General features: G+C 49.4%; 8 protein-coding genes across 8 annotated transcripts; 5 read left to right on the forward strand and 3 right to left on the reverse strand.

The window, feature by feature from the left end:
- Positions 1 to 2,514: 2,514 nt before the first annotated feature.
- Positions 2,515 to 3,672, forward strand: LTR84_003123 (uncharacterized protein; the record flags this gene model as incomplete). The annotated part of the gene is made up of 3 exons (XM_064846718.1): positions 2,515 to 2,545; positions 2,612 to 2,849; positions 2,907 to 3,672. 3 exons carry the CDS (start codon positions 2,515 to 2,517, stop codon positions 3,670 to 3,672), a joined length of 1,035 nt encoding a protein of 344 aa, XP_064705698.1.
- Positions 3,673 to 4,291: 619 nt separating this feature from the next.
- LTR84_003124 (uncharacterized protein) lies at positions 4,292 to 5,198 on the forward strand (the record flags this gene model as incomplete). The annotated part of the gene is made up of 2 exons (XM_064846719.1): positions 4,292 to 4,562; positions 4,642 to 5,198. The coding sequence occupies 2 exons, from the start codon at positions 4,292 to 4,294 to the stop codon at positions 5,196 to 5,198; spliced, it is 828 nt and encodes a 275-aa protein (XP_064705699.1).
- A 609-nt stretch (positions 5,199 to 5,807) lies between these two features.
- On the reverse strand, positions 5,808 to 9,043 carry LTR84_003125 (uncharacterized protein; the record flags this gene model as incomplete). Its single annotated transcript, XM_064846720.1, has 5 exons — positions 5,808 to 8,041; positions 8,097 to 8,412; positions 8,475 to 8,788; positions 8,836 to 8,945; positions 9,000 to 9,043. 5 exons carry the CDS (start codon positions 9,041 to 9,043, stop codon positions 5,808 to 5,810), a joined length of 3,018 nt encoding a protein of 1,005 aa, XP_064705700.1.
- A 917-nt stretch (positions 9,044 to 9,960) lies between these two features.
- Positions 9,961 to 11,266, forward strand: LTR84_003126 (uncharacterized protein; the record flags this gene model as incomplete). The annotated part of the gene is made up of 3 exons (XM_064846721.1): positions 9,961 to 10,087; positions 10,143 to 10,466; positions 10,515 to 11,266. The coding sequence occupies 3 exons, from the start codon at positions 9,961 to 9,963 to the stop codon at positions 11,264 to 11,266; spliced, it is 1,203 nt and encodes a 400-aa protein (XP_064705701.1).
- Positions 11,267 to 12,892: 1,626 nt separating this feature from the next.
- On the forward strand, positions 12,893 to 13,436 carry LTR84_003127 (uncharacterized protein; the record flags this gene model as incomplete). The annotated part of the gene is made up of 2 exons (XM_064846722.1): positions 12,893 to 13,094; positions 13,147 to 13,436. The coding sequence occupies 2 exons, from the start codon at positions 12,893 to 12,895 to the stop codon at positions 13,434 to 13,436; spliced, it is 492 nt and encodes a 163-aa protein (XP_064705702.1).
- Positions 13,437 to 13,792: 356 nt separating this feature from the next.
- On the reverse strand, positions 13,793 to 14,539 carry LTR84_003128 (uncharacterized protein; the record flags this gene model as incomplete). The annotated part of the gene is made up of 1 exon (XM_064846723.1): positions 13,793 to 14,539. One exon carries the CDS (start codon positions 14,537 to 14,539, stop codon positions 13,793 to 13,795), a length of 747 nt encoding a protein of 248 aa, XP_064705703.1.
- Positions 14,540 to 15,141: 602 nt separating this feature from the next.
- On the forward strand, positions 15,142 to 17,850 carry LTR84_003129 (uncharacterized protein; the record flags this gene model as incomplete). Its single annotated transcript, XM_064846724.1, has 2 exons — positions 15,142 to 15,150; positions 15,376 to 17,850. The coding sequence occupies 2 exons, from the start codon at positions 15,142 to 15,144 to the stop codon at positions 17,848 to 17,850; spliced, it is 2,484 nt and encodes an 827-aa protein (XP_064705704.1).
- Positions 17,851 to 17,935: 85 nt separating this feature from the next.
- Positions 17,936 to 19,232, reverse strand: LTR84_003130 (uncharacterized protein; the record flags this gene model as incomplete). The annotated part of the gene is made up of 2 exons (XM_064846725.1): positions 17,936 to 18,894; positions 19,163 to 19,232. 2 exons carry the CDS (start codon positions 19,230 to 19,232, stop codon positions 17,936 to 17,938), a joined length of 1,029 nt encoding a protein of 342 aa, XP_064705705.1.
- Positions 19,233 to 19,764: the final 532 nt, after the last annotated feature.

Below are 19,764 nucleotides of genomic sequence, written 5' to 3' on the forward strand. Positions count from 1 at the left end.
GTACATCAGAGCACTGATGTCGCGAGAAGTACCTCGGTACATTTCCCGCTAGGGTAGAATATATTCATCCGCTGAAGATCAAATTAAAGTAAACTTATCTTTACTTCCTCCACCCTTAGCCACGACCCATGGTGAGTAGCGAATACGATGAAGCTCTTGGACCGAATCTAGACTGGATCGGTTCTGAAGCCTTCTGCATCTCTCGACTTCTCCTCTTGAAGCTCAAATGGCTCTCAGCTACTCGTAAGCGCGGCTCCGCGCTTTCCAAATTGGCTTGGCCCCCAAACCTCTGAGATATCTACCTAGTTGCCTGGGTAGGTAATTGGAATTTTAAATCGATCCTTCCTTCTTTCGGCGGGATGTTCAACCAGGACCATGGACCACTGCATCTGGTGTCTTGTCACTTGCAACTCGCAAGGAGATCCTGACCCCAATTTGAAGATGTTTGCTATGTTAGCAAGCGCGATTTCTGAAACACGGCGCCACCGTCTGAAGTTTCTCCCGGTTGCTTAAGCATTGGAGGTTCCCAGTTCCTCACCACCAATATATCTTCACGAAGGGCCACGGGAACGAAGCTGAAATTCTGATCATCATTCCCCACGATTGATTGCTATTTGGTCACGACGCCTGTGTCTACATTCGTCTGCAATCATTTTCTGTGAATGATCGTCAAAACCTGTGGCTCTGCCAATTGCCTTCCTAAAGGATGCAGACCACCAGCTGGTCTAGCCAATTTACATGCCGAAATGTCGACGGGATTTCTCTCAAGATGCTTTCAGCCTGTCATCATGTTTATCATGTGCCTCTTCACCCCAACATCTGGTTAACCCTTCAGCCACGCTAAGTTGGATTTCTGAAATGCCCAATGGCTGCCTTCTTGAAACTGGAACCTGTCGGACACCGGCAATGACACTTCACGTTACCAACTTTGCTGCCATATAACATGCTTCAGATGCCGTCCGGGAGGGCGCAGAATCTCCATCAACCAGGTATGATGGTAATCATAGAGAACAGATCAAATTTGACATGCTCCAGTCTAAACATCCACTCGAGCGCCGTGGTTGACGGAGTTGCGTTGCCAACATGATCATGTGGGAGAAGTGCTATTAAGTGTTTCGAGTCGCTTGAAGCTTATACCGTGTCTCTTCCCCAGAGCATTTGTTGTTTCAATGTCAAGAAACGAGAATATCAAAACTATCCAAGAAGATTATCGTACTATTCAACTGTCTTCCCCTGATTTGTATCAGTCATGCCATCTCACGCATGACTTCTCAGATTCTCTGGCAGCCATCATGGAAACACAAGGGAGCTCTAGACGACGGAATGTATGTTTTCATTTTCAATGCGACCGCTGTCGCTTCGGCATCAATTGTCGATTTAGCCATAGTCTTTCAACGACGGCTGTAGGCCAATCAGGCACAGCAGTTTCGACAGTTGGAGAGGAGAGTCGAACAGAAACATTGTGTCGAGAATGCACATACATGATTCCCAGATTTGATACGAAGCAGAGTCGTTTCAATGCTATTCCGGACCTGAAATAGTTCTGACAAAAAGGTTGGGAGCTTGTTGCAAGCGAGGATCCTGGGGCACGCCAGCTTGTTGTCTCTAAACTGGGAACAGAAAGTGGACTTGAAATCATCAACAAGTTAAATCGAGACGATGCGTGATGACTAAAAGAGCCACACTATTGTCTCATTCTTTCAGGAGAGTGTTGTGTCCCTGTTCAGGATTACTTCACACCCCGATGTACTGTCCTCCCTGTTACTGGAGACTAGACGTTGATGCCATAACTAGCATTCATGTTCAATAAAGCGGCAGGACTTCGGGGCATTATTAGAGCTCGGAGTGCTTTTGACAATGCCAAGCCATTAATCTCAATTCAGCGATGCGGTCATGCTCAACCGGTTTTCTCAAGTGAACGTGACATGTGAAAATCCCGAACTTTGAACGTCTATTCCGTTGTTACTCATCATCTTTGAACCATCTCACTCCACTTTCATACACACCGAGACCGCTGCTAATGCCAGTCCACTGCAGCAGACTATCTATCACTACTTCTTTCTGTCAACCTTCGCCTCTTATACCATTCGTCACTTGTCGACCCATCAAAAGCATTAAAACCCAACCTACCTCCCACTAACCTTGCCTAGATACAGTCTACACTACTACCAGGATCCCACAAAGTCACTCTGCCTCCCACCACTCGTACTCCCTTCTCCACGCCTCGGGCGCCCAGTGCATGCCCAAGTATCATCATTTCTCCAAATTTCTCAAATATAACCATCTCGCCCTGATGATTTGAGTACCGGTCCTTCGCCTAACGACTCCTCTCGAGGTTACCATCTGAATTGCAACACATGACCTGATATCCAAGGATACACATCGCATAGGCTATGTCCCGCTATTTAAAGCGCTCTCTTTCCCACGTCTGAACATCCTGCGCTTTCCCTTGATACTTTTGTGTGGTACTTAGTGGTACTTTTAAAGGCGCCTTGGTCGCCGTAAGAAAAAGAGATGGAGAAGTTCTCGCAATACCGTGACAAGGGTGAATATCCCTCCAGCCATCAGGTTGACCAATTTGATGTCACATGCAACTAACAGGTAACCTTAGGTTCTGGTATTGCTCCATTCCTTCCGATTCCTCCTGAACCAAAAGGGTTGCAACTTCCCTTTCACATCTTCCTCTTCGTCTGTCGTGTGCCTTTACTGTTGATCTTCGCCTTTTCGTATTTTGCATTCCTTCAATGGATGCCGATCGGAGTCTTTGGTAGAAAGGCGTCTTTGTGGTGCATTCTTGGGATACCGGGCATATGGTGGATAGATCTACAGATTGATGGCGTGAAGAAAGGGTAAGAGATGAATGGAAAGGAATCGAGAGCCCACACATTGACATTGCTTGTCTACAGATCTTTGGCGCAGAATAATGCTCGCCTGCCTCAAGATGGTTCCATCATTGCCTCCTCGAGAGCATCTCCCATCGATGCTTTATATCTTGCCGCCATCTTCGACCCAGTCTTCGCAGCCACGTATCCATACACTCGTCAGGTGGAGCCCATATCTCTTTTCCAAGCCCTTGTTCGATCATTCACTCATCCAAAACTCCATCCCTCGAGGGGAGCCAACTTGGTCGATTTGGATGTCTTTTTGAGGCGCAACTCGAATCGCATTGTGGTCGTCTTCCCCGAATGTACTACAACTAATGGACGAGGTATCCTCCCGATGAGCCCAAGTCTTTTGACAATTTCAGCTCGCACGAAGGTATTCCCCGTCAGTCTGAGGTATACACCTGCAGATGTCACCACGCCAGTGCCTCATAGCTATTACACTTTTCTCTGGAATCTTTGCAGCAAACCTTCCCACTGCATTCGAATTCGAATTGCAGAAGCAGTGTACAATATATCGAAGAGACAAATTGACCCAGCAATTGCAAAGAGTTCATCACTCAATGCCAATTATCTTGATCCATTAGTATCTGATGGTGCAGCCAGTGATGCGGACACATTGGTTGGCAGCGAAGAAGGTGAGGGTCCTACGACCAAAGAAGAAAGAGCATTCTTAGACAGAATTGCCGAAGCATTAGCTCGACTGGGACGTGTCAAGAGAGTGGGCTTGGGAGTCAAGGACAAGGTCGACTTCGTGGCCATGTGGACGAAATCACAGAAGAGACGATAGGACGAGAAGAAGTCCTTGATGCGATACGAGGTTAAAACCATGAAGCAAAGCCGTGCCGAAGCTGATGACGATGACGGCATTATGACCACAAGAACGAAAGAACTTGATGAAAGAAAAGTTGCAGCCAAAGTTTGGAAATCACGAGAATGAAGTCATGTGATGAGATGAGATTGGTTTTCTTAGGTGGCAGCCTTGTGGTGACAGTTGACGTGCCGTGGCACGGGAGTGCAATTTGCAAACCACTGGCCATGTAACCACTGCCCGCCATCTTGGTATCGAACATACTACTGAACTGACAGGTGAACACCACTCTCCTGTCCTCCTCAAAAGTCAAGAACATCCAAAATGCCTGTGCTCGATGTCGTTGGTTTAATCGACCTCCCGAACTCCCATTTGTCAGAAGTGGCCCCTGAATCCCAATGGCACATTGACCTTCTTATATCCATCCCTCTACCCCAGGGCCAGTGGCTAAACATGAACGAAACGGTCCACTGATAGTCATTCGACGACGAGCATATCCCATCGCAACTATCTTGTCCATATGAATTGAGAATCTCATCACACATCAGCGACTCACCAAGACCACGAATATCATACTCGGTATCTCTTGAACCTCAATATGCCCGCCACAATGCGACGAAGAGGGCCCCCTTCACTTTCAAAACTCCGTCTCCTGGTCATTCCCACCGCACTCCTGTTTTCTTCAACCTTCATCTCCCTCACCACCGCATCTACCGAATTCTCCTTTTTCGAACACAGCTCCTGCAACGCCGGCACGGCATTCTACCAACTCACCGACCCCAACCCCCTTATCACCGACCTCAACTGCCACCAAATGCCCGCCGGGTCTATCGCGCTGTATATCTCCGACATCGACGATGGCTGCTTGCGTAGGTAATCCCGGTCCCATCCCACGTGTTCTCATCCCCAAGGCTGGAATCACTTGACTCACTTCCCGCGCAATTCTAGTCCGCACATACAACACGCCGAATTGCAACCCCTCGAGCCTCTCAGGTCTCCTCGTCAACAGCGGCACATGTTTCTACGCCGACGCGCACGAGGCGGTGATGCTGTCGTGGCGCGCCGACTGCGCGGGCGTCGACTACGGAGACTCGAACGGCGAGGACCACGGGAATTCCTATACGTCATCGTCGGTTTCTGATGACGGTAGCGGTGCCTCAGAAGGTGAAGATACCGCAGAATCCGCGCTCGTCGCGAGCATCCTTGCGACGGCGACGGGGCCCGTCACCGTCAGCGTGGACGCCCAGAATGCCATTACGAAAACCGTCGTGCCGGTCAAGGAGACTACGACCGCGGCTTCGTCTGTCTCGGGTGCAGTAGGTGATTCATCCATGATGGGGTCGGCGACGGCTACTGCGGCGAGCACGATGTTTAGCTCTGTTGCGAATGATGCTGATCGTTTGTTTCCGCGGAGCGGCTTGGGATGGGGATTGGGCGTGGAATTGGGCATGGGATTGGCCTCTTCGCTGGGTCTGGTGTTTGCGGCTGCGGCGTTTTTGGTTTGAAATGCCAACTAGGTACTACTTGATTGATTTGATAGGGTATGCTTTTTGCTTTCCCACTATTTATGATATTGACGTTCGTCTCTGCTCTGCCTTCTCTTTCCACATGGTTTCTCTGAGGCTGGGCGAGTTCGTGGCTCCTCTGGTAGCGATCTGCCGTGTGGAATCGTCTCCGTCCGTCCCAGGTGATGCACGTGTATTGTACTTAAAATTATCTATCCTCTTCTCTGTAATCTAGCACGACATGTCTATTCGAGCGTAGCACACTGCACTATCGAGTGAGAAGAGCAGAGGCGCAATAACAAGGAGAAGGAAAGACCGAGTTCAGGTCAAGAAATGATATTTGGTATTACTAGGTAGTATTTTATCACTTTTTGCGCTCGGATTGGTGGGTATGCGTTTGGTTGAATGATTGTTGCACGGCCCCGAAAATGTGTATAGAAGTACAAGTGCACCTTCTGCACAGCCTGAGATCCAGAACTTGGCATTCCAGACCACTGGTCAACAGGCAGCTTCTGGGCTAAGCAGAAGAATTGCGTGTTTCATGTTGGTGATGTAGGGTAATGAGCACGAGGCTCCGGCTCCCACCGAACTTTCGCCCAAGGACTACCATCACCTCCATCTAGCGCTTGACCGCTCGTTCTCGGCGAGACTGCGCTCGATGTCGTCTTCGTATTTGTATGTGACCCGTCGACTTCCTCGAGAGGAGTGATGTTCTCCAGTACCGCCGCCGCCGCCACTACCACCACCGGGACCAGTTTTGGCCGCAGCTTTCTCCCTCCGCTGTTGCTCCTTGACCATGCGCTCTCGATTCCTTGCCTCTCGTTCCAGCGTATGTGGATCCTTATCCGTGGAGTTGCTGACAGCAGAGGCAATCGGTGCTGGTGTTCCTGCAGCGCTGGATCGATGTGAGCGATTCGTGCTCGTTGCCCCTGTGCTAGGATAATCGTCATTCTCGTGTCGATGATGATGGTCGCGTTTGTGCCGTCTTGAGCGGTGACGGGAGTCGTGGTCGTCGCCATCATTCTGGTAGTCGTAGTCCTTGTCATAGTCCTTGTCGTCTTCTCGATGTCGATCATGTCGGGATCGTTTGCGGTCGCGCTCCTTCTCCCGATGTCGGTCATCCCTGTCTCTCTCTCGGTCTTTGTCTCTTTCGCGATCACGGTCACGATCTCTTAGCCTGTCTTTCTCACGATCATGTTCTCGATCTCGATCTCGATCTCGGTTCCGGTCGTCATATTTTGATGTCCGGCTGCTGCGATGTCTACTTCTGCTGTCACCACCATCAGGACCATCCCTATATGATCGGCTAGATCCCTCGTAATCTTCCATTTCATGATCGCCATTAGCGCCTTCTTCATGATACGCTTTGGATCGAGAGCTTTGGTGTTTTGATGTTGACGGCGGCTCCTTATCAGCACGACTTCTTCTTGATGATTTCCTATCCGCCGAGTCCGAGGCCCCAACTGAGGTCTGTCGTTCGTCTCGGTCATAATCATCGTATGTTGATCGTTTAGACGATCGCCGATACCGTCTGTCCTTGTCTTTGCTTCGATCATCACTATCGTGCTCATCCTGACCATATTTGGAGCCTGAATAGTTTTCGTGTCGTGAATTCTTCTCCGAATCATCTCTTTCCCTATAGTCATCATGCTCACTTGGAGCTGATGGCTTGACAGTTATAGTTGTTTCAAAGCCGCGGGATTCTGGTCTCTTGGGAGAATCCATAGAAGCTCGACCCATGATCTGAAAGCCATTACCCACGCTGGTTGGTCGAGAAGCTGGCCTTGCAGGTACAGGCGGCTCACGCATAGCTCTGGGACCCGTGGGAGCACCTACAACCCCAGGTGTTGGTTGAGATATTTGTTGGCTAGACTTCACTGCCGAGGTAGAATGCCCATTCTGCATAGACAGCAGACCACGACCACGTTGAGCAAATCTACCATGTCCGCGAGCGCGGTACCCATAGTCATACTGAGCTGCAGGGCCTAACGGCGCGGAGGGTGGTGGCATAGGACCTTGCAAGTCTTCCTCATATGCTGCAGGGATGGGCCTCTGTTGGTCAGAACTAGAGATGGGGCCATCTGTAGCTATCGATGGTATTGGGATTGGGGCAGTGCTATCTTGCATAGAATTATCGCCATCAAGATCTTCCTTTGCACCAGTTCCGTTTGCGGAGCCTGTCTCTGGGTGAGTATCATCAGTTGTGCTGGGAATGGGATCAAGGGCCTTCCGATCATTGTTAGTAGTGGACTTTTGATAATCTTCGCCCAAGGCTTCTTGGATTTCGTCCTGGCCTCCAGGTGCAAATTCGTCATCCTCGTGGGCGTTGCTGGTATTGTTTGTATCCGTCGTCTCGTTAGCAGAGGTGTCGTTTTTGTAATCATTTGTGTTTTGAGAGCGCATTCCTTGATTTTCGTATTGATTAGGTCCGTTGGAATATTGGTGCTGCTGCTGCTGCTGCGGAAATTGCGAGTACTGGTTGAAATTACCACGACCTCTGCCATAACCACCACGACCACGGCCACGACCACGGCCGTAACCACGGCCGGAGTAGCCATTTTGGAAATCACCATTGGGGTATTGCTGCTGGAAATTCCCAGACTGGGCCATATTGAAAGCATAGTTGGAACCGAAGTCACCACCCATACCATTCGAGAATGCATTTGCATTATTATTCTGCCACATATTGTTGTTTTGGCCATTATTCCAGCCAGAATACATCCCTTGGTTGGGATTAAAGTTCATTGACATATCCATGCTATTCATTCCATTCATGCCACTATTGGGGCCGCCAAAACCACCAAACATGCCTGATGACATCGTGTTCATTCCCATGGGTAATCCTGAGACAAGTCAGTTGCAAGGCTACAAGAACAGTGATGTAGTGTATTGACTTACCCATCATTGGATTGAAGTTGGCCATGCCATTCGCCGCCATCATCTGCATCATCTGGTTATAGTCCATGTTGTTGAAACCATTCATCATATTTGCGAAATCGTTTCCGTCCATACCATTGGTGGCAGCTTGATCTTGGCCATTGGAGAAGCTAGATTTGTTATTGTTGTGCCTTTCGACCTCAGTGTCGTATTGATCCTCATTGGGGTCTTCTATGACAATCTTGTTCTGTGATGGAATGTCATCTGGGTCCTCCTCAGCCTCGACTTGGATTTCAACATGGTCATCGTCTGGTTCGTACGCGTCTTGATCCGGATCCTGCATAAATTGGTCAATAGACTGTGTGAGAGTAGGCTGAAGGCAGACAGATGCCGACTCACTTCTATGGAAGGCTGAACGTCAAGCGCGGGAGTTGTCTCACGCTCGTCCTCCTTCATGGTTTTTGACTCTTTCACTGAGAGTGTGGATCCGTTCACATCCTCCTGCTCATTTGAGATAACATTTGTTTGCTCAGGCTCGGTCGCATTGTCTGCTGCTGGTGGAGGTGCAATCTTTGCCTCAGATTTGGCCTTCTCTATAGTTTTGAGGTAGGACTTGACCGTCGTGCGCATGGCTTTGTTGGGCTTGCATACGTCGCTGTTGAAGGGCTTGTGATCGCATATTGGGCAGCTGATGTCGCAACGGGAAGTGAAGCCTAATGATTGTCAGAGGATACTCTTTAAGAGACGAGCTTGGACTGACATGGTTCACAAATCACAGTATCACAACACGTTGTCTTATATGCATTGAGGTTGAATTTATGGCAGGCGTTGCAATGAAGTTTATCAGGGATTTTCTCCAAACCCAACGCACTGTCGAGATCAGTTCTTGTTCGCAGATCACAGAGATCGGTAGTTTATACACACCTGACCGTTTCGGCCAGAGAAGCGACCAGATCGGCATCAGCCATGATTCTGTATGGATCAGAGGAGTGAAGGAATGAAAGGCAGGCTGCAGGTATTCGATGTGAAATCGTGGGTGCGATGTGATTTTCGTAGAGGCAAAGATGCAGGTGGCGCCATTATGTGACCATGGAGAATTGCATTGTCATGTCAAGAATTCAGATCAGTTTTCCAAGATAGATGAGTAGAAAGAATAGTATGATTGTGGTTCTGTTGATGCGAGTTGCCAGTGTGACATGGGCAATGACATTTTTCTGGCCATAGGAATCAGGTGCAAACTTGTCCAACCAGGAACTAACGTGCAGACGACGACAGGCGCAAGACCACCTCTGCAGTGTGCCTAGTGGGAAGGGCACCTACGGAGGAACTTCTTACCCCGAAGACAAACGCACACCTGGAAGCAGGGCCTGCCGGTTGATGGAGATCGCCAACAACCGAGATCGACCAGTTCCAAGGTTGTTACGAGGATTTAAGTTAGGCGTCCCTGGCCTGCTTAGGCACGAGGGCACTAGCTGGTTTAGGGACCTACCCAAGCTCAATTAGTGGGGAAGTCAGCCTAAATATTGTCAATTCCGCTAATAACGCTACCTATCCGTATCTCCATTCGCGGATTTTTCCACGTAAGTGAGGTATCCAAGGATCATCATTATTGTCAGCCCGCATTGCATCTCAAAAGTCGATGAAGTCACGATCCATATTCTGAAGACGTTCCCTGAGTGATAGGACCGTAGATTCAATAAAATTCGGGCTCTATACGTCTCTTTTATTTCCTTGAGAACGTTGTTGCTTAAGCTGTGATTTATCTGTTGTTCTTATTTCCTTGCATTTCTTTGACCCTCGCTTATCACGAAGTTCGATTACCATATTGTCCGGGGCAGTCGTCTGAGCGATTCGAAGTAGACCAACTCCAAATCAAAGTATAACAATGATATTAGGACCGATCAGTCTCCTCGACTGTCTGGCATTTGTGATCGTGCTAATCCCACAGCTTCTTTATCAAGCCGAGTTTTTCTCCCTTTTACTTGTCATAGTCAAGGTTATCCCATTTCTGAGTCAGCGGGCATGACATCTTCCTTCAAGATGCATCAACGCTAACGATCAACCTAGTATTCCAACTCCCCTATCAATTGCTACACGAGCGGTATTATACCAAGAGAGGGACACGATCCCCTTTTACGAGAAACGCCACTCTTTTTCAGGCTCTGGTTATCCGATGTGTCCGTTATGCCTTTGCAAATATTCCCGCTAGTATCGGACGGGTCTTCTTCTCGAAATGGGTGGCTTATCCTTTCTTTCGCTTTCGGCTCCTTCGACATGGCTACCTTCATTGCCCAATGTACTATCGAGAGATCATCAGGCATGGCGCAAAGGGTCTTTGGATCATTGATGATCCCAGCTCCGACCCAGACATTGTCATATACTATGCACATGGTGAGTTCCGTGAGTTTGTAAAGATGCCTTGTTGATTATTCGGTGTAGGGGGCGGGTTCTCCATGGGTTCGGCATATTTCTACATGGAATTTTTGATGGCCTGGGCAACTCGATTGAAGGAGAATGGGTTCGAAAATCCTGCTGTATTTGCACTTGAGTACACTCTGGTTCCTGACGCTCAATGGCCAACCCAATTCAATGAGACACGAGCTGGCTATACGTTCCTACGGGAAACCTTTGGTGATGGATCGGCCGCCAAAATCTGTGTTAGTGGAGACTCTGCCGGTGCGACATTGATTCTGAGTATGTTGTTACAACCAGGTCATCTTGAACAAGATCCTCAATTTCAAGCTCTGCATAAGCCTGGTTTGGCCATTCTGATGTCTCCATGGACTCACCTAGTCTCACCTGTCAATCAAAACACCCCAAGTGATTACCTGGACCGCGAAAGTTTGCATCTATACGCCAAGCAATATGCTGGAAAGTCATCCACCAAAGACGAGGTGATATCTCCAGGGTTGAGCACGGGACGATGGAAGCAAGCATCGCCGATCAACGGGTACCGTGTTGTGTTTGGCAGTGAAGAAGTGTTCGCGCCCGGTATCCATGAGATGTTGAAGAATATGAGGGCCAACGGGGCTGTGGTAAAAGAACAGGAACATAAGGCTGGGATTCATGCATGGCCGGTAGTCAACTTGTTCCTGGGAAGAGATCGCAAGGAGCGATTGATAGGTCTCGACATGATGACTGAATATATACTGGCTTCGAGTATGGCGTCAAAAGTGGCCAAAGCATCGTAAGATGGTTGATGATGATGCCAAATATAGACATGCCATCAGATTAGATCAAGTTTTGAAAGTCTTTCATGGGAATCTCTCGTTGTGTGAGAAGTAACGACCACAGCTTCCACTGGGTTGTTGCATGCCACTTCAACAGGAGATGGCCCTCAGCTTGCTCTGTCATCATTTGGCTAATTGAGTGATCAATTCGTTTTTGTATTGATCAATAACTTGAGCTACTACGATGGGGTTAGTTAGGCCAGGCAGATAGCCAGGCGCGTCCGAGAACGAGCAGGACGTGCAGGACGTCTGAAAGGGACAGATTGACAAGCGCGACACTGTTCGCTATTCGCTCTTCGTGTCAAGTGTGAGTCGAGCATCATCAAGTGCAATCAGTCATTACCTAGTGACACGTTGTTTTCAGGAATCGTGAAGAATGAAATTGTTTGTGGCAAGGCTGAGGGTGTTTTGAAGGGAAAAAACTGATAGGCGGCATACTATAATTTACGCGTCATGAACATGCAGCGAACGAGATTTACCACTCCGTAGTACCTCGTACCAAGTGTCCGGACAGGAATTGGAGCAGGGAATCGGGATGTTTGAAGTGGGCTAGCACAGGGCAAACGGCACATTGTGGTAGGCTGATGCGTCGGGCAGGGTTGGTTTAAAGTTAGCCTGGGGCTCTTTGGGATGATCCAGCTCGCCATCTGCAGGCCCCAAAGATTTTATAAGGTCCATCGCGCCCCTCGCCTGATCCGAAAGCCCCTCACCTCAGGCTGTGTGTTGTTTTTTTGCATTTTGCCTTGGAAACCAATCCCCGTCTAACCACGCCAACCCAACTGACACGAAAGACATTCGGATCTATATTGGTCCGACCGTATTGATCTGATCTCTCTCCGAGTCACCCACGTGATATCTAGATCTATTTCACTAGTACATCGCTCCTGCCCTGCCCGCCGGTGACAATGCATCCTGCCACGTGAAGACCGTGCGAGACATTGTTTCCCTACAAAATTGTTTGCATTCCAAAATGTCGTTGACACATACTTGCAACCGCATCAGCCACAGTATTCCCACAAGTACACCACAACCAGCATCTATTTGTCAAACCCCGAGGGAAATCACCAAGAAATGAACGAAGAACACCAAAACTACAGGCCGAAAAGTCCAGACCTTAGTGCGTTGCAACCACCTCCACCGCCTAAGCTGAGCCGGATTCCATCCTATCCGGACTCTTCTTTTCCTCCTGGTTATTCTTTTTCTGCTCGAGGTTCCTACGACGCTTCACCTTTCTTTTCCCCACAAACCGCCACTCCTACAGCTTCTTATTTTGGTCCAAGAACTCACTCATCCGCCACTCCCCAGCAATATTCACCACCGCCATTCACTCCCATAACACAATCGACTCATCAACATTCACCACCTCAAGCACAATTATATACCAACCCTCCACCTCCCCCGCCTCCGCCAAATTTCTATCACAATCAACCAACATATCAACCAAATTACGAATACGACCACATCAACACACAATCGATCAATCAACATTATCCTCTACAAGCGCCAAGCTTGCACCAATCATACGATCAGCCATACGGAGACATGCCTCGAACTCGTCAGCAGCGAGCTGAAGAGCAGCAACTCAACATGGGATACGACCCTCACGTGCCGCCAAGACAAGAAATACCTGTCAAGCCAGAGCAATTTGCACCCACCATGCCTGCTGCCCCAATAGATCCAGCTCACGGCATCGATGTGAGAACGAAATTCCCTGTTGCTCGGATCAAACGAATCATGCAAGCGGACGAAGATGTTGGTAAAGTTGCTCAAGCAACCCCCACTGCAGTTGGTAAGTCCGTCTATTTCCCTGAGAGACCGACTGAGTACTAACGGTGTCCCAGCCAAAGCCTTGGAACTGTTTATGATTGCTTTGGTGAGCAAGGGTGCAGCAGAAGCCAAGGCCAATCGATCAAAACGAGTCACGGCTCAGCACCTCAAGGCTGGATTGATGAAAGACGGGACATATGATTTCCTGACTGACATCTGTGAAAGCATCCCAGATGAAGGGTCCAAAAAGGGACGAGCCAAATCCGAGGCCAAAAGTGAAGACAGTGAAGACGACATTGCACCCAAGAAGAAAGCCAAGGGAGGAAAGAAACGCAAGGCCGACACTAGTGATGACAGCGACTGAAAAGAGACTGTCTATCGACTCGGTTCCCTCCTGTATGAGATACGAATTACATGTGAACAATTCTCAATTTGCAGAAGACGACCTGCATACCATTGAAGGCATATCAGTCCCATCGAGACGTTGACTCGGCGATGCAAAGAGCCAACGATCTTATTTGGCTCCAGCCTTCTTGCTCTATCTAACTAATGCATACACCAGTTAAGATAATCGCTGATGCCACAAGCAACTTGATGGCGATTACGAACACACCATGGCCACTCCCTTAGAATTATTACATTGCATTATGCACTTCTGGGACATACTCAGCTTCGCTGACTGGTGTCCTCCATACTCGCTTCTCGAACCCGTGGATCGATTCAGACTGTTCGATGCCTGTGAGTGTGGCTGGGGGTGTTGTCTCGCCAAGGCCATGGAGCCTGATTGATGATGGCAAGAAGGATAAACAGACCAAAGGCGGCAGTGAAACCGACTGCAATCCAACCGACAATTGGAGAATAGGCGACCACGACCAAACCCAAGACGATAAACGCGCCAATGATCAAACTGCCCATCACACCGCTGGCCAGAACGGCATACATCTGAACCTGCCATTGACTGTTCTTTCCATTCAAACCATCCCAATCTGCTATCCAGTGACTCTTGAAGAAAGTCAACAAGGTAGAGCCCAAGGACGCAAATGCCAATCCAAGTAAGAACAGAAGCCAGCTGATGGCGAGGAACTGCTGGACTTGTTCTTTTGAAAATCTTGGACTTTGGGCAGGCACATCTTGCGTGTTGTTTGAAAGGACATAGGAGAATGTAACGCTTGCACCCAGAGATGAGATGCCAATTATGGTGGTGTGTAAGCCGGTGAAGAAGGCAGCAACTGAAGAGCCCGAATGTTTAGCCATGGGACGAATTTGCGTGAGAGAATGGCCATGCTCAGAGAAGAGTCCAGTCGGTGTTTTGGCCGATTGAATCTCATTGGCGGAATGATTGTGTCCCGAATGTTGATCTTCATAGTATGAATCTCCCATTTTTCCTTGGTCGTTTCTCTTACTTGCAAGTTCAGCTGTCTCTGAGTTGACTGCAATGGTTCGAAGATTATCGTTTGAATCGGCCATGATGAAGGATAAGAGTATTATGGCCGAGCCTTGACTTGTGTAGAGTGGAGTGGCTCAGCCGAATAGTCTTTGGATACGAGGTACTGTTTGACACTGCCACCACAACTCGATGAGGCTGGTGCCTTGAGTCTTGAGGAGTGAGATTGAAGGAGACTTGGATCGACACGAGGTACGAAATACGCGTAGGTCTAGCAGTGAGCCTTCCGCGTAGACAAGCAAGTGCTTGACACTTATACCTAGGTAGGTGGTCATAATATCATTCTGATATATGATGGCAAGGGCTATGCTGCCAGCCTAAGCCTTGTGACTCGCCTTGGAGAAGCCGCCATCCACATCCACATCCACCTGCACACCACACTTGGTCCCTCCCTCAACAGTCATACCCACGGCTGGCCATCAAAGACTCCAGTTCCACACGAAGTCTGTGTCAGGAGGCCCAAAGCACCTGCATCTGCAGGCTGCACCTGATCAAGATCCCAATCCCGCGATTCAAGCAGCCGTCTCTTCCCCCTTTACTCCTCATCCTTGCTGTGGCGCAGTTCAACAGCACATAGCACCAATATGAGTCAACACCGACAAATACTGTTACACATACACACATCATGGATCTCGTATGTTCCTCTGCTTCATGTTGTGCGAGTCTACATAACTCTAACGCGGGGGATTCCTTGTAGTTGACGCGTTTGATCGCCGGCTCTGGCAACTCTCCCACCAAACGCCAGAGCAACACTCCCGCCGAACGTCTGTCGACCTGCAAAAGTATTTGCAATGCCTTGACGGTAGGCTTATACTCTATGCCGTTGTATAGTGTCCCTGACGGTCGCTGACCTCCCCAGCACACATGGCGAAGCGGTAATGTTGAACGAGAAGACGAGTCTGCCTTGGCCTACACAGCCAAACTCCTCCATCGCCTCGAAACCCTCCTTCATGACGAATCCCGCAGGGCTGCTCCTCACTCTTGCCTACGTTATGTCGCCTCGAGCCAGACATATATCATAATTACAAAGTTGGCTGTCTCATCGAGGGACACGGAGATCATTGGCCTTTCTGCCCAGCTCTTCCATGTCCTCATCAATGGCGAGACCGAAGGCCTCTTGGATAGTAAGCTGTTTACAAGATCGTTACTAGATCTGGTCTGCTTTGCAACAATAGGTGGCCAAGTCATTGTCGAGGAACGCCTGCAAACGGACCTGGTCGAATTGCTATTCGAAATTGCTACAAAGATAAGGTCTGATCCGGACATTCTGCCAGCCTGGTTCTTTCCAGAACGTGAGAAAACGCGTGGTCACAATGGTGCAGATGAGTCGAGGAGAAGTCAATTTCCCTTGTTTTACGTCTTGGTGCAATATGTTCACCATGATGGTCCTGTCGGCGATTTTGCCCGTACTGCCTTACTGTATCTGACTGAAACTGCTTCCAAGTTCAAGCCTTTGGAGATCTGGATGATAGAAAGTGATCTAGCACCACAAATGGCTAGTGGCCTAGGTGCTCTTTATAGTCGACTCAGCAGGCAATCCAATGCTCTTACCACGGGAGCGACAACGCTCCCCATTGTTTCACTATCCGATAAGCCACAGCCTGCACAAGCCAGCTCACATCCGGATCCAGATGCTCAGCATGAGACCAAAGCATTTTTCTCTTATCTGGCCTTCTGGCAGGATACATTGAATCATTGCAAGTCGGCCGAGGTCAGAGATACATTACTCGATCATTTCCAGGTTCTTTTTGTGCAACAACTGCTATATCCTTCTTTGCTGGAATCATCCGACGTGGAAGGCGGGTCGACAGCTGCAGTGATCTCCCATCTCTATCGGCTCTTACAAGGTCTTGATCATTACCAGTTAGTTGATCGAATCCTGGGCTATCTCCTGGCTTCAATGAACATGCCTCTTGAACCACGAGTCAAAGGTAATCGAAGGTCAAGGATGTCTGTTAGTCGCAGAAAGTCAATAGACCATCTGAAGGCGTTGGCCGAAGTTGCCGACACTCCTTCTCCGGATTTGTTCAATCTCCTGGACTTGATGGTGATGAGTTTGAAATCAAGCCATGCAGAAACTGTGAACGCTTGTTTGAAGCTCCTCTCCATCATCGTTTCAAAACACCACTCTCATGTCTTGCAGAGCCTGTTTCGCCTTCAATCTGCGCCGAACGTTCAACTCCGACGTGGAATGAGCCAATTCAACAATAATCTACTCGAGTTGTTTGGCTTTGCATCTACGATTTCCGAGTACGATGGGATGGACGACTCGTACCAGGGTGCTCTTCTTGACAGCCAAGTCCTACTTGAACAACACAGCTGTCTCTCAAGCAATGTCGATGAGCTTGATCGAGACCATCGGGACTTGTCAATCAGTCGCGATTGCAAATTGTTCGAGGCAATGATCTGCTTATTGAGAAACTTCTTTGCCAATGACACCATTACCAATCTCTATCTGACCGAGGCCATCATAGCCGTTACAGCATGCGAGCATTTGGCTTTAGTGGGATGGTTGTTGCCTACGGACGGACCAGGCCATGTGGAGGATAATTCATCGTTGAATATTACTTTTATCATTGGCGAACTGGTAGAACAAGTTCGGCAGTGGAAATCGCAATTTGCGGGATGGGATCAATTGATGTTGCAAAGGAGGTTCGATCTGGGAGATGAGGATGCCCGAGATCGAGATCCGAGTGAGAAACCACCTTCAGACCAAACCAGGCGTACACGTATGGCTAGTGAGGGATATGAATCACGATCGAACAGTCCATCACAATCACAGCCTCGGCCGATTACTCCGAAAGGCAATAAAATCACAACCACAGAGTTCGGATCTATCGATGACACAATCAGCAAGTCGGGGGGTCATAGAGCGTCTCTAGCAGAGCGAACTCTCGGTCGTTCTCCTCTACGAGGGCCAATAGCTTCCGAGGACAATGAGGCAATCGCGAAGCAAATTGAGGCGTCACTTCGCATGCAGACCAGCTTAGCCGCAATTCTGAAGACGAAAGTACAACTTTTGAACACTTCGACACCTGAAGAGGCATCGTCATCATTCCCTGTGTTGGCAGGCCGGAAACAGACGTCTAGTCCCGGTCCAGGATCGGGTCCAGGCCCCAGCAATCTTCGCCTCGCTCTTCGGGGAAGTGATAATTCTGGGACAGTCACGCCGAGCGTCCAAGACGAGGCGCCTCCTCGCAATCAAGCCAGCGTCAGCCATATTCTGACCAATGCCATTATCTTACAAGAGTTTATCCTCGAGCTTGCAGCCATGATACAGCTCCGGGCAACCTTTTTCGACGAAGTCGACTTGACATTGAAGGACAAAGAATGAAGGGGCCCATGGTCTATTTGTTTTTCCATAGCATAGCATTGATACCCATGAATAACAGAAAACCCATGTTTGTCAACAACCGTCTCTAAATACCATTGGGAAGCTCCGGAGTCGACGTTGACCGTTCATACTCATCCAAGAGCGCGAGAAAGTGATTCCGCCGCCACGTAGAAATCCACGAGATGGCAAACGCATTCCTCTGCAACTGCACCAACTCCTTCCTCGTCAAGTCCGTCTCCACGGCCATCTTCTCCATATTCTCATTGGCATACGCCCTGAAATAAGCCGGATCATCCGAGTTCACGGTGACCTTGACGCCCCTCCGCAGCAGAGCGACGATCTCCCTCCCTTTGAAGTCGGCGGTGACGACGCTGTTGGACACGGGACAGCAGGTCAATCCGATGCCTTTCTGCAGCGCGATGCACACCAGCTCGTCGTCGGCGACGATGTTGGTCCCGTGGTCGATGCGGTCGACCTGCAGCTCCGTCAGGGCCTGACGGATGTGTGCGAGCGAGTTGGGCTGATCGATGTCGCAATGGGTCGTGAGCAGGAAGCCTTCCTTGCTCGCGCGTTGAAACACGGCGGCGAATTTGCTCGGCGGGTTGTCGCGCTCGTCCGAGTCCAGGCCCACCCCGATGATGGCGTCCTTGAAGGGCAGTGCTTCCATGAGCGTCGCCATGGCGTATTCGGCCGAGTGGTCGCGCAGGAAACACATGATTAGCGATGCGGAGATGCCCAGTGTTCGCTGTGCGGTCGTCAGGCCCAGGCGATAGCCGCGTAGGACCGTCGGGAAGGGGATTCCTCGCCCCGTGTGTGCTTGCGGGTCGAAGAAGAGCTCGGCATGTTTGATGTTCTGGCCGTGTGCGTGCGTGAGGTAGGTCAGTGCCAGGTCCCGGAAGTCGTGCTCTGTCTGGAGGACCGAGAGGTTCGGGTAGTAGACCGCCAGGAAGGACGTGAGGTCGTGGAAGGCATAGCCTGATTCATGCTGGGAGGACTCCGAGAGCGATGTCAGTGACGGTGGGAGGGGGAGGTTGTTCCGCTCCGCTAGCGTTCGTGCCAGTTGGGGGGTTAGGCAGCCTGGTTGAGAGAGAAATTGGTAAGGTTGCTATTATTTCATTTACTCGTACTTGGTCTCTTTGAGGCCATGACATTCACTCCAGAATTCCATGCATTTGTTTCTGTTGTTTGCGTGGCATTCACCTTTTCCGGGCAGTGGGGGTGCATGGTATGGGATCAAATACATTTGCGAGTGAAGGATAAATATATTTTTATGAAACAATCGACCCGGGTTGTATCTTTCCCGATGGCTTACCTTCTAAATGAACATGTAGTTCGGCTTTGGGCATGCCGGCGATCCATGCCTTGAGATCCGACGAGGCCATGACGATATGAGTGAACTGGCAGATGATTTGATATCTTGGATGGTGCCGGAGTGATTGTTTGCGGGTAGCCTCGACGCACGAGTAGTCGGAGGTGGATAGTACGAGTACTTCAGCTGAGGATGACGAAAGGTAATTGGGTCGGTGAACCTTGGTCTGAAAGTATGACACGAACTTCAGATCCTCAGACAAAAGATGTTTTGGTGTGTGTCGTGCCAGTTGACGTTGGATAACGGGCGATGAAAACACTTCCTCACCTTATCATTTGCTCGTCTTCCTTGTTTCATGGCGGAGTTGCTCGTTAGTGCCTTACCTCATTTTGGTGTACGAACTCTCCAATGGATCAGAAGATCCGATGATGACGACCAAGAACGTACCAATGGAACTGACGATCCGTCAATTCCAGTCACGTGGGATGGTTCTTGGGTTGCTTCGCCCGGTTCAAGTTTGGGGCAAAAAAAGTCAAAATAGGATCCAACCTGCAGTTTGTGCATCACCTGCACCGCATCTTGGAATAACTTTTTCTACACTAGTT

Source organism: Exophiala bonariae, assembly GCF_035927105.1.
Source record: "Exophiala bonariae strain CCFEE 5792 chromosome Unknown scaffold_15, whole genome shotgun sequence".
NCBI classification, from domain to species: Eukaryota; Fungi; Ascomycota; class Eurotiomycetes; order Chaetothyriales; family Herpotrichiellaceae; genus Exophiala; species Exophiala bonariae.